Source organism: Ascaphus truei, chromosome 2, assembly GCF_040206685.1.
Source record: "Ascaphus truei isolate aAscTru1 chromosome 2, aAscTru1.hap1, whole genome shotgun sequence".
Classification (NCBI taxonomy): domain Eukaryota; kingdom Metazoa; phylum Chordata; class Amphibia; order Anura; family Ascaphidae; genus Ascaphus; species Ascaphus truei.
The window spans coordinates 50,746,220-50,762,522 of record NC_134484.1 but is presented as its reverse complement, the minus strand read 5'-3'; the positions used below and the strand labels follow the sequence as shown (position 1 = coordinate 50,762,522).

General features: G+C 38.4%; 1 protein-coding gene across 4 annotated transcripts in view; it reads right to left on the bottom strand.

Annotated features, from left to right (window-relative positions):
• Positions 1–16,303, bottom strand: part of TRPS1 (transcriptional repressor GATA binding 1) — a 254,142-nt gene that overhangs the window by 153,586 nt on the left and 84,253 nt on the right. For 3 of the 4 annotated variants that reach the window (XM_075582406.1, XM_075582407.1, XM_075582408.1), the window contains 2 exons: positions 12,978–14,101; positions 1–256 (listed from right to left, as the gene is read on the bottom strand). The exon at positions 1–256 is cut by the window's left edge and continues 348 nt beyond it. In XM_075582406.1, coding sequence (XP_075438521.1) covers positions 1–256; positions 12,978–14,101 — 1,380 coding nt within the window. The remainder of the gene's footprint in view (positions 257–12,977; positions 14,102–16,303) is intronic. The other variant, XM_075582409.1, reaches the window with a different exon arrangement.

Below are 16,303 nucleotides of genomic sequence, written 5' to 3'. Positions count from 1 at the left end.
GTCATCAAGCTTCTCCCTCTTCACGGTGCCGTCAGATATGGCTTCTCCCATTTTGGAATCAGGAGTGACAAGATTGTACACTTTCAGGTCAGTTTTTGGTTCTTCCTTGATGGAAGATGTCCCATGGCTCTCCCCGCCATTAGATGTAGTGATTTCTGACTCCTGGCAATGAGCAGAGTTGAAGTGATCCAATAAAGACTGAGTGTCTGCAGCTGTAAAACTGCACTGACGACATTTGTAGCAGTTATGCACCCTCCTAAAACAAAAATGCACAGCAATGAAACAGATCTATTTTGGAAGCTGCATTTCATTATTTACCCTAAACTAATAGAAAAAAAGATTGGAATTTATCTTTACACATATGAATACCTAGATGCAAACCAAGTATGCTGGAAAAGATAAAAAGGAAGCTTAACTGTAACAAATAATATAATATAGTAGTTTAAAAAAAAAGTAATTGAGTGATTGGTGGGCCGTTCTTATGGCCAATCCTATTGTATCCAACTCAAAATGAAATCCGCATTCAAATAAAGTTTCTAGATTTGAAGAATCATGTACTTAGTTACCGCCAGGGCCACCAACATAATATTTTGGGCCCAGCACAAAGAATGGGGCCCCCATGCTGTGCTTGCTTACAGTTAGGACAATCATATTTCGGTCTACTTTGCCCAGTCATGTCTCTGTCCTCCCTCCCCCTTATTGCTTTCCTCCCATAGTGCCTCTCACACACCCTTCATGTCATTTCATCTTTTCCCCTGGTATTGATCTCTGTTGTCCCCTCCTCACATATTTTTCTTCTTTCCTGATCCTGTGTCACTCTTTCCTTCCTCTGTTTTTCTCAATTTATTTCCCCCTTATCCATCTTTTCTCCAATTTCTTTCTCTCTTTTCACCAAAATCTTTCTCTCTTTTCTCCAATATCTTTCTCTCTTTACACCCCCCACCCCTTGACCCCCAACATGTCTTTCTCTCTCCTCACCCCCAGCATGTCTTTCTCTCTCCTCACCCCCAGAATGTCTATATCTCTCCTCACCCCCAGCGTGTCTTTCTCTCTCCTCACCCCCCAGCATGTCTTTTCCTCTCCTCTCCTCTCCCCCCAGCGTGTCTCTCTCCTCACCCCCAGCATGTCTTTCTCCTTCCTTTCTCTTTACCATCTTATGTATTTCTCTATTTTCTCATTTTCCCCCTTTCCTGCCTATGCTTCTCCACATGAGGTTGGATTGTCGATAATAAAAAAAAAATCATAAATATCTGGAAAAGACAAATCGCCCTTTTAAAGACTGATTTGCAGAAATTCGCACACCAAAGGAACTGCTCGATCTGAGCAATAAAATGTGCCCATCTCTAGTTGTTTCTATTCTACACATAAGAAAAGGAGCAGATTGTCTCTATTTCATTCATTGGATTAATTAGAAAGATGTTTCACTCTGACATTTTCCAGGTGAAGATGTAAAACAAAGGAAGTTCTGCAGAACAGTGCAACATCTAATCCAATAAATCCAACTATAATTTTGTCCCCAACTAGCAAATAAAGAAAAAAAATTGCTTTATACAAACCTCAAAAATCTGAATATGTACTAAATTCAGAAGCACATATATAGTACCGTATTTCCTCAATTCTAAGACGCACTTTTATTTTTCACATTTTTCCATTTCTGAAATCGGGATGCGTCTTACAATCTATGTCATTGAAAAACGGGTATGATTCCTGTACCCGTATGGCCGCTAATGCGAGACAACTGAGGATCACGTGGTCGCCTACGTTGCAGAATGACGTTCCTAGAACGTGATGCAGCCAACCCTGGCGCAGCACACGTTTTGCTGAGCAGGAGGTTGCTTGTGCCCTATGACAGGCTGAAGGTGCCTACATTTAAGTTGTCATTGCCTGCGCATAGAATATAATAATAATAGAAGTTATCTCTAATTGTCACTTAAAATGTCATTAAAAACAAACATTGTTTTCTGCACATTTAATGTAATGTTTCTTTTCCCCCCGACAATTGTTATTAAATCAATGTGCGTTTTACAATCGATGACGTCTTAGAATCGAGGAAATACGGTATGTGTACCAAAACAGAGAAGCACCATACGAAGATTAAATAAATAACAAATAATGCTATCCATTACAATTAAAGCATACACATAATTATTTTGAGTTGCTCTTTAATTTACAGTATCATTTTTAATTAATAGTAAGTAGAAGTGGGGTACCTTTCTGCAACCAATATTAAACATAAACTCGCTGAATGTGGCACAAATTACATTACTCAAGGATTTATTCTAACGGATATCCATATTTGCAGTCCTCCACATTATTAATCAATGTGCTTACACAACAATTAAGAAGGTTTTATCATTACAGATGTCACATGTACAGTACAATGACCTATGGTTGTAATCACCCCATGGCTCTAACTTCCTGCTTCTACAGGTTATTGGAAGTGCACTAGCAGAAAACAATTAGTAAAGTATAAAGAAAATGCAATATGTGTTTTTATTGAGACACTGATTATATCTGAAAAATATGAGATTATTTGCTAGCCATAAAAAAAACATATAAATTACATGGAGCTCAATGGAAAATATTGTTATTACTTCCATTATCACACACTTACTTAGTTTGGGAGGTAATGAGCGACTGTGATGGAACGACAACATATTAACAGAGATATGGTTATGTTATGTGTCCTCATGGAACGATTTATTATGAGTAGATTTACCATAGAATTGGAACAAAAACATCCTGCTGTCTAACAGGTAAGAAGCAGAATGGAATTGAGTTGAATGGAATGAATTGTGAAAATAGTTCAGTTTTCAGAAGCAAAATGCCACTCTCACACTACAAGGAATTACCTTGTCTCCTAAACCTCCTAAAATGTCAAAACCTAATCTCCTTTCAATTTAGCAAGTCAAATACCTCTGGCCAGTTACTACAAATAGGCTTCCAATGTAATTTCTCAGCCTCTGGTGTGCTTAGAAAATCCCAGGATAGAATCAATAAGGGTGATACAGGTGTTAATAAAAAAACAAAAAAAAAACTCCAGAGTATATTTGCATGCCTCCCCAAACCTGCCTTGTTCTCCCACACTGTCACTTGTCATAAAATGCGTTAACCAGCAGATAAGGATTGTGGGTAATGATATGCACGAACACATTGAGCATGTCACTTTTCATCTTCTGGATTTTCTCTAGTGCTTTCAGTTGCTGCATTAAAAAGGAGTTTAGACTAAAGTACAGACAAGACAAGTTTAATGGGCTTTTGGTTTCAACAGTTTGAGCTTGATTACTGATTTTACATTGTGCAGTTAGAAGTATTGCAAAGCAGACAAAAAGTTTGAGTAAGGTGATAAATTGAGAAATCTTTTTTTCAAAGTACGCAAGCACAAAAGCAAGCCTTTAACATACAGTAGGTCTTCCATTGGTGTATAATTATAAATCAGCTTCATAAACGCACATATTCAGGTGGAATACACACAGGTTTTTTTTTGCTCGACTTTGTGCATTGAATGGTTTATGTCACTTTTTCACTCATTATAAAACTTATTGTGTCTTGTCAAGAAATAAAAGCAACATTTTGTGCTCTAGTTTATAGTTTCAGTGAAGTGGATTTAATTATTTAAGAGTTTCAATAAGGTCAAGCAGGTCATTGTGCTATATTTTGTTTTAGGGAGTAAAAATACTTGTCTAAAAAGTTTGAAGTAGTTATATATCAGGGGTCTGGCAGTAGACAGATTTTCCGGGGCAGAGGACTAGTGTTATGATCGCCCCCCTGCCCCCCCCCCCCCGTGTCAGCGGTCTTGCGAGCCCCCCCATTCATACCTCACGAGCCCCGCCTCTATTTCCCTCCCTTTTCCATGTATTTCTCTCCCCTCTGTCACACTCTTACCCCCTCTCTTCTTCACTCTGTCCCCCCTCACCCACTCTCTTACACCCCTCTCCTCCCACTCGCCCCTCCCCCTCCATCAATTACCCCACTCTCACGCAAACGTATAAGTGAAGATTAAAGAAAATGTAACTGTTATGGTGAAGAAGACTATTTAATATAACAAAAGCTTAAGGAGACAAAGCAGCAACTTATGGTTGGGAAGAAGAAAATCATTGCACTCAAACACGATGATGGAACAACAATAAAAGATCAAGGACTTATAAAGAGAGAGTTGAGAACTTGTACATGAGAAGAAGTTTTCAATGATGTACCATGTGTCTTTCCAGAAGAAGTGGCAAAAGCAAAAAAATCAATGAAGAATGTGAAGGCTCTCAGGGAAGATGTAATTACAACTGAAATCTTGAAAGAAGCTGGGGAAGTAGAAAAAAAAATCAAAACCAAACAAAATTCTCTGAAAAGGGTAAATAAACTAAAATGGCAGTGGGCAGGACACATCGCAAGAAGAAATTACCATCGTTGGACAAATATAAATGGTAGTCGACCGGATTCCAAGAGAGATTAAAAGACCAAGGCGACGACCAAAAGTAATATGGGAGGATGAAATCAGAAAACTTGTTATAGTAACGTGGAGAAGGGAGGCTTGCAACTACAATTCGTGGTAGACTGTTGGCGAGATCTTCATCCAGCAGTTGGTCAACAAGGGCTAAAGACAATGATGATTGTGAGAGAAAATATATATACTGTATATAATTTCTCATGTATATATATGAAGAGAAAAAACAAGCACTCCAATTCAAATAGTCCGTAAGGCAAGGAGCTAGTCCCATAAATAATGCAGAGGGTACATTACCATTTAGCTGAACAGCAAAAAAAAGCGGCAGCACTCACTTGTAAGTATCCAAAAAAGTGTATTGAGCAGACAGACAGAATCAAGTGTTTGATCCCGTGGAGGGATCGTCTTCAGGGGGGGGGGTGCCACTTTTTTGCTATTCTGCTGAATGGTAATGAACCCACCCTATATATATATATATACAGTATATATATATATATATATATATATATATATATACACACACATATATATATATATATATATATATATATATATATATACATACAGTGTTCGATAAACCTATAAATTTGCATGCCCCGGGCGAGTGGATTTAACATCGTGGCGAGCTCCTATTGGCCCAAGCAACACACGTGTGGTACTAGGTGGCGAGTAGATTTTTTTGTTTGGCGAGTAGATTTTTTGGTGATTTGTCCACCACTGTATATATATATATATATATATATATATATATATATATATATATATATACACACACACACACACACATATACACAAGTTTATTTTCAGCAAATGTTTTGTTTAAGCTTGGCAATGAAGTTTGATAGCTGTGGTCTAAAGTAATTTCTCAGTCAAACTGTAACCACAATCAATGTGGCTTATATATACGGCTTAACTACTATGTAACTGCATAATTGCCTCTAAAACAAGTATTATGATAAGTATCATATCTATTCATTTAAACCAACAGGAAATGTGTTAATGTGCCAAATACGTTGTCATCATTTTCTGAACAGCTCACATATGATCTTCTGTAAACTTCCAACCACAGGTGCAAATAACTTGTATTGTGAAACAGTAACTGAATGACTGTCTTTATATTAAAATATAACTGAAATACGTATCACTGCTGGTAAGAACAGAAATTTCCCCAAGGCTATTTTTATGTACCTTAAGATGGTGGGTATTCAGAATCTTGGCAATGACCAATACTCTGAAGAGATTTTTGAACCCTTTACTAAACAAAAAGTTTATTTATACACCATAACTTAAACGTACACATACTCTTACTGAGTACACATGTAGCCATTTGCCCTAATAAAATTGTTGCTAATTAATATTTTAGTAAGGAGGTGTACTGCTGACAACAACTGGGGGTCACACATTTTTTTAAAGTTAAGATGTTTTATACTAACTTGATCAAGTCCTTTTTTTTTCTAAAGTCTAAAAACCGCAGGACAAAAAAAAACTGAATGAAGGAGTGTCGATGTTTCTAAAGCTCATAGAAACTATTAAATAGGCAGCATTTTCAGGTAACACTGAAAAAAGCATGCTAGTATGGCAAATGCAACAGTAACTAACGCATATAAAGCATTGCAGTCTGGAGCTGGTAGGGGGAAAGTAACAATTGTATGTTAAAATTGCACATATGTATTATAAATACACATACACATATTATTTAAAGCAGCAGTTCAAGCAATATCCTACATGTGTGTTTTCTTTTAATAAATCAGTTCTGTATTATGAGAAAATACTGGTAGCATTTTATAAAAAAAATGTTTTAAAGACATTTTTAATGTTTCTAATGTTGGAATCATTTCCAAAGTGTTCCATTTCCCCCTTCCCCTTCTGATAGGCTCTGGCTCTTGAGCCCCACCCTCTCTCTAGCAGTGCACCAATTGTATCTAGTAACTGCCTAGGCAATCATATTCCTGGACTACATTTCCCAGAATGCTGTGCAAGAACTGAATAAAGTAACCCGGAGCAAGCAATCGATTACAGGAGAACTGATCAATCTGCAGCTTAGCTAATCACTGGTCAATATGCAGATTGCATTGATGCACATATTGAATGGGAATATATATATATATATATATATATATATATATATAATATATATATATATATATATATATTTTATTTTATACGTCAGCTTGCACTGCAGCTTTAAGTTATGGTGGTTGGAAAAGGCGACAAAAAACCTCCACTGTTAGCATATAGCCAAAAAAGAATATCACTTGTGAGCACATTCACATGTCTTAAGACAGGTCTGCAACCCTTGATGTGGCTTGCAGGCTTATAATGCTTTGGCCAGAGGGTTTAACTAATTGACCCTTATTCAAGAGAATATATAAGTATTTCACTGTGTATTTTTGTCACATTGGATGTAGCATTGGGTTTTTCTGTCTTTTGTTGTATACATTTGGCCACGCTCAGTAGCGCACCTTTTGACATACACACATATATATCCCTGATGAAATCCACTAAGACGGAAGAAAAGCATAGGGTCACGTGTTGTGAGTGAGCTATGGTAGCTGTAAGAGTGTGAATCCTGACGCCGGAGAGAAAGGCTATGATCTGCCTTCTAGTATTGGGATAAAACAAAAATTGTGAGGCGCTTCCGATAAAGATGTAATAAATATATAGTGATAAATAAATATATAAATATATAGTGATAATTAAATATAAATATAAACAGTGTTCAAAAATAATAGTAAAGTTCGCTGCTCAACCCTCTTAGGAGAAGATCCAGTTCCTCCTCTCTTGACTGTTTGGAAGAAGCTTGTGGGGAGCGCAGAATTTCACCATGTAAAGGGAATGAAATAAATAATAGTGTAATACATCCTAAACACCTGTAACAATGTATATGGGGATCGAGATTAAGAACTCACATTCTCCCAGTCAAATAACAGCATTGGAAGACAATATGAAGACTCTGTAGTTTGCAGGGGGGTCTTGCTTAGGATACTCTCCCTGGTATCAGCGGAACGAACCCTCGATGAAAACAGAAACAACTCTAGTGCAACATTGTATGTTCACTACTGATGTATTCAATAAAAACAGTGGTAATCCACACTTACATTAGCACCATGTGCATAGACACATAACAATCAAAGCGCAGCAGCAGTATACACCATCTACCCCACTCCCAGGATCGTGTTGCGTCACTTCCGGTCCGTCGCGTCACTTCCGGTTTCGCGATCTTGAAATGGATCCACACGGGTTCTGGGGCATGGGGGGCACACTCTGGGTTGCTGCTAGTTCACTCTATGCGTTTCGCTGGCGTGCCACCTTCGTCAGGAGTCCGATCTGATCGGACTCCTGACGAAGCTGGCACGCCAGCGAAACGCGTAGAGTGAACTAGCAGCAACCCAGAGTGTGCCCCCCCATGCCCCAGAACCCGTGTGGATCCATTTCAAGATCGATCGCGAAACCGGAAGTGACGCGACGGGCCGGACCGGAAGTGACGCGACGCGATCCCGGCAGTGGGGTAGATGGTGTATACTGCTGCTGCGCTTTGATTGTTACGTGTCTATGCACATGGTGCTTATGTAAGTGTGGATTACCACTGTTTTTATTGAATACATCAGTAGTGAACATACAATGTTGCACTAGAGTTGTTTCTGTTTTCATCGAGGGTTCGTTCCACTGATACCAGGGAGAGTATCCTAAGCAAGACCCCCCTGCAAACTACAGAGTCTTCATATTGTCTTCCAATGCTGTTATTTGACTGGGAGAATGTGAGTTCTTAATCTCGATCCCCATATACATTGTTACAGGTGTTTAGGACGTATTACACTATTATTTATTTCATTCCCTTTACATGGTGAAATTCTGCGCTCCCCACAAGCTTCTTCTAGTATTGGGAACCTGAGGAATACAGTAGGAACTCTTCTCTGCATTTGCGGGTTGCCGGAGTATTACTCAAGCAGCGACACCAGCAGTGGAGTTCTAGAAGAGAATATCCCATGATGGATCAGGATGAGCGGCGTTCTGGAGCCACTTGTTGACGCATGAGTACCATGCTTATTATTTACGGATGTATTGTGAGTTTTTAATCGTTAATATCCAACATATAAAACATTTTATTCACTGGTATCACACTAGGATCGGATGCTTTTTTCTTCTTTATATATATATTATATTATATACATACATACATACATATATATATATATTGCAAAAAAGAAAAAAGAGCCCCAATAAAAGCACTCTAGTATGCCTGACAATACAAAACCACAATGTTTATTGAAAAATGTCACAGAACATAAAGTAAAATTAAAGCACAGAAAATTTAAAACAAGGCATGGATCCCCTGAGAAGTGCAGATTTGATTTAACCTCTGATCAGGGGGTTACCCTGAAAGACAATACAAAAGTCTAAATAGACATAGGAATGCTGGAAAGTACCTGACAGGGTGTATAAAGTATAGCTACTGACAGACACAAAACGGTGGCTAAATAAGGTGGCTGATACACTAAATAACAAAAATGCTGCAGTCTCCCTAAATCTGGGGACAAGTGTAAAGCATCACAATATCAGCAGTCTCACTGTCAAAAAACACATAAATAATCCAATAAAGCACACCTTAGTCTGTAGCAGCAGATAAGTAATACTTCACCTCATGTCAGGTACTCAGCACAGTATTGGAAACTCTTCCTGGCCGGATCTAGGGCACTGAGGGCAAAAAACGTGCATCACGGATGCAGATGCGCATGTCCGTGATGTCATACATCAGCGTCCCCGTCGCCCTCCACTCGGTCATGAAGGAGATGGCAAATCCTTCTAGTGTATATGGTTTCTGAGCTTCTAACATCCCTAGATCCGGCCAGGAAGAGTTTCCAATACTTCCCCTCATGGTTAGCCTTAGGATGGCGCATTATAGGTGACAGCTTTGCCACAGTCGCACACTCATGATGTCATGCGCATGCGCAGTACCCCGTAAGTGATATCAAACTGCCAGTACTGCCCTCTTATGGGTAGGAGCTTAAGAAATACTCCCCTACTATTGGCCTTTGGCTCATGATGCCTCCATGACATAGCATGTTTATGTAGTGATACACTCCCTACTCCATGTGTTACTTATTAAACACTACAGGTGTCTATAATCACTAGCCTAATTAAATCCCTTTTTAAGGTGCATGTTACACTGCCCACTGTACCACTCCCAGTAGAAGGCTAAGGCCGAAACGCGTAGGAGCAGGTCCAGTTGGCAGGATCCCCTGTTTTGTCCCCTCTCTAGGACATATTCATGTGCTGTGAGCATTGCTCCTTGACTCCACCACAGACTGTGCTGAGTACCTGACATGAGGTGAAGTATTACTTATCTGCTGCTACAGACTAAGGTGTGCTTTATTGGATTATTTATGTGTTTTTTCACAGTGAGACTGCTGATATTGTGATGCTTTACACTTGTCCCCAGATTTAGGGAGACTGCAGCATTTTTGTTATTTAGTGTATCAGCCACCTTATTTAGCCACCGTTTTGTGTCTGTCAGTAGCTATACTTTATACACCCTGTCAGGTACTTTCCAGCATTCCTATGTCTATTTAGACTTTTGTATTGTCTTTCGGGGTAACCCCGATTACAAGGGTTCCATGTAAAAATAGATTTCAGGCAAAAGGTGACACATTGTGTTCCCATTTGCATGTCATTTCCCAGAATCCCTTGCTGTAGTGGAAGCACTGTAGGCTAGCTGATAATGGTGAAAGGCAGGGTTGCAGGCCTGTCTAAGACATGTGAATGTGCTCACAAGTGATATTCTTTATATATATATATATATATATATATATATATATATATATATACACACACACACACACACATACATATTTAATTCAATTATTAATGTTGCCATTGGTTTAAAACTGCTTAAATATTTGGAACTTCTGAACAGGAAACTGACATTTTTAAGAAGATATTTATGGTATCTCACTTGTTCCCGAAAATCTCATCTTCACCATCGAAGGCAGAGCCACAGACTTATTTACACTGTTTAATGGTGCTCCATGAAAATGGAGTATCTATTTTGTAGTGGGTGCAAACACTATTCATATATAGTAAATAGGTTTTGAAGAACCTCACAATTCTACTTTACTTACTGCTTTTATAAGTACTCTGATCCTTAGTATCAATTGCTATAAGAGCACTAACAATCCTTCCCAATAACATTCATCAGTAAATGATTTATTTCCCTTTTTGCAGTGTACCAGAAACCACAACCGGATTTTCTTTATTCTGACTTGTGAGGGAATTGTTTAATTTGTTTGTTTTATTTACGTTACATTCTTGAATCAATACACTACATACGTACAGCTGAATACAGGTGAAACTGTCAAGTTATCAATCTACACAAACTGGAAGGCAGGTGAGTGAACTGAAAAATGAAGTGGAACGGTTTCAGATTTGTCTTGTTGAACTTATTTAAGATTAATGTCATACCGTAACTACTAACTAAACCCCTGAGTTATGGTATATACAGTATGTGTAGTCTAACCTGAGAAAGTCAGCACTGAAAGCCATTACTTTAAGTGAGGCCAGTATTGGAAAGACCAACGGTAACGGTAGACCAATGGTGTCTAGAACAAGAGTAGGCAACTCCAGTCCACAAGAGCTTCCAACAGGTCAGGTTCTCAGGTGGCCGAATCAGTGGCTCGGTCAAAGTCTGTCAAAGACTGAGCCACTGATTAAGCCATCTGTGCTGAAGCAGGGATATCCTGAAAACATGACTTGTTGGTAGCTCTTGAGGACGGGAGTTGGTTACCCCTGGTCTAGACACACATTCCACATCTGGACTGTCGACAGAAGGTATGCAGAAAGTTTCTTCTTGGAAGCCTGCCAGATAAATTATATTTTTGAATTAAAACTGAATGTTGCTGGTAAATTGGAAGCCTTGCTTTGTATAAGACGGGTTATAGAAAAGGCAGATTTAGATCTATACAGCCAATCCCGGTCACTACTTTTTTTTATAGGAATGTAGCTGGTGAAGTGAGACTATGCCAAGATTTGGGAGTTTTGAACAAAGAATAATGAAATAACATTTAAGTCCAGATGTTTTGGGTAGACCACGTAGAGTTATTTTCTTACTCAGAAATTTCAGAATTCTGCAAATCCTGGCGAATAATGTGATATCCAAAAGATACTTACTCCAAGTCTTCAGAGTACTTTTCAAATTCTGGGTTGCCTTATTTAAATGAGATAATGTTATAATACTACAGGTTGTACCATTCCTCACTACTGGTTCATCATCGTGTAGACTGCTCACCTACTTTAGTAGATGTAAAGATGCCCCTTCAAATAAAGAATTCCCAATATCAAATGGAATCAATGATGCATAATAAAGGATTGTTTAATATGAGAAGCCGTGTTAAACGTGCTTAGAAATGTAACACATCTAAAAATAGATATTAGTTGGGCAAACTCCGCTACAACTCAGAATCTGAATTTTTTTGTAAGTCAACAGGTAGAAAAATTAAATGTGCAACCCACAGTTATCCACATTTTAAATTCGATTTTTATGTGGTCTGGAGTTGGGTGTCCTCAGCAGATAACATCGGCAGATAAAAAAAAAGTGTCTGCTCATTTCCGAAAGAAAATGAAAAAAATAAAACCAGTTAAACGTTATTATTTTATTGCTGGTCTAGGGGATGGGCAATCTTATAAATTGAAAGATTATAGTCATATTGCTTTACGTATTAGAATGTTACGTCTCAGAGAGAAGCCAGCAAGTAATAGCTGATAGGTTACATGTTTGACATTTAGTTAAGGTCATAATAAATAATCATCAATTAGTTTTACTATTGTACAAATACAACATATGATGTCACAGCAAGGTCACAGATTATAATAATCTATGCTTATGGCCAGTCAAAGATTTTATAAAGTTGTTCATGAATGGGACCTGAAACTATTTTTTTTTTTTTTTAATCCTGATAGCTCAATATAGCCAAACAGATTAAATGGAGGTTGTCTTGCAGAACAGGTCAAAACACCAACCTTCCTAGAATATGGTAAAAATTACTTTGGTGAAACATTTATAATTCATCCCACTTTCTTGTAGCTTCTCTTAGAGTACTCAAATCAAATTTACAATAGAACAGATAAATGCCAACTGAAGTTTACACTGTAAAAGGGACCACTTTATGGCAAATAATGGTTCTAATTCTAATTGCATTTAATGATGCTAGAAGGGGTAGAATATGCACACACTTCATTTATGAACTACTAGTAAATCAACATAGGAGCAGCATAGCATATACCAGGAATCCAAAAATACCATGCAGCACGCTTAGTCAATCCTTTTAATATGAGGTATTGGCCAAACACATTAAAGGGGTTTTTAGAAAGTATAATTAGTCATTGTAACGTAATCTTATAATGTGACAAACTGGCCTGTCATGTATCCATGATTATTTCCCTATTATGACCAATATGTACGTAGTGTTGGTGCTCAGAAGATTTCAACATCAGTAACTTCTTTGAATTTAACAACTGATATTATTTTCTAATTTCATTTAGTTACCTGTAGTGTCGGGAAAGGTCTTCTTCCACCTGGGTAATAAAGTCACATTTGGTACATGAGTGTTCTTTGTTTTCTTTGACGGTCAGCTGTCCATCAGTCACTTGCTGGTGATTCAGTTCCTGTTTGACATCAGATGCCTGGGCTTCATGTGCATTCTCATAATGAAGCAGGAGGACATCTACATCAGGAGAGGAGAATGAGCATTGATCACACTGGTGTTTAACTCTTGTGCTCCCTGTCACCCCAGAAGACAAGTGCAACAGCAAGAGAGCACAGTGGGAACAATTACTTTTTTTGCAAGCAAACGGATAAGTAATTTCTCCAAGGTGCTTTTCGGGGCTGCAGAGGCCTCGGGGACAAAATGGACAATGCTTAATAGTACACTTGTGAATATTGTGATGCTGTTGGTAATGACGTAGAAGAGGCCCAACCAATATTACTTCAGGGCCATGACTCTTAGAGTACCTAAAGTCACAAAATTGACAATTGTAGTTTGTTACTATTAAATCCTCAGTTGGTTTATTGGAGATGTCTTTCTTTTTAGCCAATCCTTTCTCTATTTTTCCTGCGAGCTGCTCATCAGAATTTTTGGTAATTTCATTTTGATTAATGACTGATCCCCTGAAGATCTTGTCATTGAAATCTGAATTAGGGCTTCCTGACTTCCCTCCCCCATGCTGTTTGCTGTGATGCTCTAACAGTTTGAAAGTGCTGGATGATTCACAGCTGAAACTACAAAACTTGCACCAGTAGTAGTTGGTGTCATCTGTACCATTTTGCCTGGAAGAATCTACTGGTTTAATTGGCACTGAGTATCCAACAGGCATATCATCTGCTGCTTTAACAGTGATTTTGTCTTGCCACTTTCCCAAATCTCCAGGCTCACAAGAACGAGGAATAGGGCTTGATTTATTGGAGCTTTTCTCTGAAGGTTTACCAGAATCAGAAGAGGATAGAGACACTTTCATTTTGTTAGGATGCGTCTGTAGAAAGTGTTGCTCCAACTCAGTGGATGAGTTGCCCATGTAGGTAAAGTTGCAGAATTTGCAGCGGAAGTACTTCGTGTTGCCTTGGCAATCTGGAGTTTTACGCCCAATGCCAATGAAGGTTCCACCAAATGTAACCTACAAAAGGAAAAGAAAAGAAGTTATAGAAAGAGGTCATAATTCTTTAACACTGGAAATAAAATGTCACTAAATTGTTTGAAGATTTCCACCTTGACCCATCAACGGATTAGTCAACCAAAGCGAAACTAAAACTTTACGGTGCATTATATTTTCCATGGTAGTTAGTAAAGTCGAAACTCTTGGTTTCATTTATATTAAATATTTTCAATCTACAGTATTACAGCTGATCTCCTAGGCTTCAAAGTAAACCAAACATTGGTTTCAGACAGAGAAATTAATGAGCAGAACTTTGAATACAGTCCAAAAGAAGACCGCCCACAAAGAGGAAGAGACGAACAACAGTCCTGTGCTCCTCTCCACCACTGTTCTCGCAGGCACTGAGGGCCTGCTTACCATCTCACCCCTCCCTCAACTGCTTTTAAGCACCGCCCCCGGAACACCACTATGTAGTGGGCCCTGGGGGAAAGCCATCAGTGGGCCTAGTTCCAAGTCATTACAAATTATGTAATTGACTTTGAGAAGGTGGCATCCTGGAATAAACCCATTTGCCTATGAGGGTCTGTGATACAATGGACAAAGTCACCTATTACGGATATCTATAAACAGTGAAATCTTGCATTTTCCTACAGTACCATGCGCTTTGAGAGAATCAGTAATAGAATGCAGAGTATTGTACTGCTAAGCAGTCTTGCAACTAGAATGTTAGAAGCACAATTCAAAAGTTACAGTAATTAAGAATAAGTTAAAAGAAGATTTTATCAAATCACAAGAGAGACCGTACTTAAGAAATATTTGCATCGATTTTTACACTAAATAGAAAACAAATAAAAGGAAATCCCAATGAAGTGTGTGATACCGATGAAAGACATAGCAAACTAGCATTTCCTCTTGCTCTTTTTTGTGTTAATGAATGCAGCAGTTCCTTACATTTACAACAATCCAAATTATCAATCTGTTCTCCCATGATCGATCAGCGAAGATACTGCTTCCCAGGGCATGCAGCATGGCTGCCTATTCCAAAAGAGGAAGTAGTGTGGCTTCCTAAATGATTGCTATGGCAACCCAAGAAAGCTTATAACATTAAAAATAATTAAAAAAGAGCATAAAAAGTTTTGTTTTTTTAATGCAGTAAGTATTATTTAATACTACACAACTGATTTATTTAAAACAAAAAAACACACAGGATTATGAATGAAAAATCCATATGTAAAGATGAACAAAATTTATGCAAAGAGTTGGACACAAAGTTAGCGGAACACTTCAGATCGGAAAGTACTGTAAACTTGTACAGCTGAACCCCGTTATAACGCTGTCCTCAGGGTCCACAGAATGAGACCTTGTTATAACCGGGACATATACATGCGTGGCCTTTACTTAGATTTTCAAGCACAGAGGAGGGTCAAATGACACACACACAGTGACCCCCACACACCCTCACCTCTCTCTGGACAATGCTATTTCCTCCTCTGCTCCGCTCCTAGGCTCCTAACACCTCCTCCTGATTGGCTGCTTTACCCAGCAGCAGCCAATCAGGATGGAGGAAACTGTCCAGATCTCTCCCTGCTCTGGGAAATCCTCCTGCAGGGTTAGAAATCTGCCACCACCCAAATTCTGGCGCCCTAGAAAAACATTACCCAGAAAACACTAGTATACCACCACGTTAGAGCCGTCAACTCAAAAATTGCACTCTGTCCTAAAACACCATCTACCAGAGAAGAACCTACTGTGCAGAACTACTGACCCAGAAAGTAGCAAGACAAACCAACATGTAGAGTTCTGGAACAGATCCGCAAGTTATATTTTCTTCAAGTGTAAAGAGCCATCGGCGATATAAATATAAAACTACCTAATACTATCTCCTAGTGTAACACGTTTATCTTCACCGATGGTGTAATACACCTTCTCTTGCTGGTCCCTCCTGTCCACACATGATTAATGCTTTAACGTGCAGAGGTGGAACTGACTGAGGTCATATCTAACACTGTAAATGTTTTATAGAAATTCAATATCCAATAATTTAGGAGAAAAAAAAATTAAATATATATATATATATATATTCCCACAATTGTTTCCCCTGAAAAAAAATATCAGATTTTCATTGAAGGAAAACGCACATAACAGACTTTATAGCAATAGACGCCAAAACTTTATCCCACTATAAAAAAAGTAAGACGTTAAATAGTTTAATTATTCCTGTGA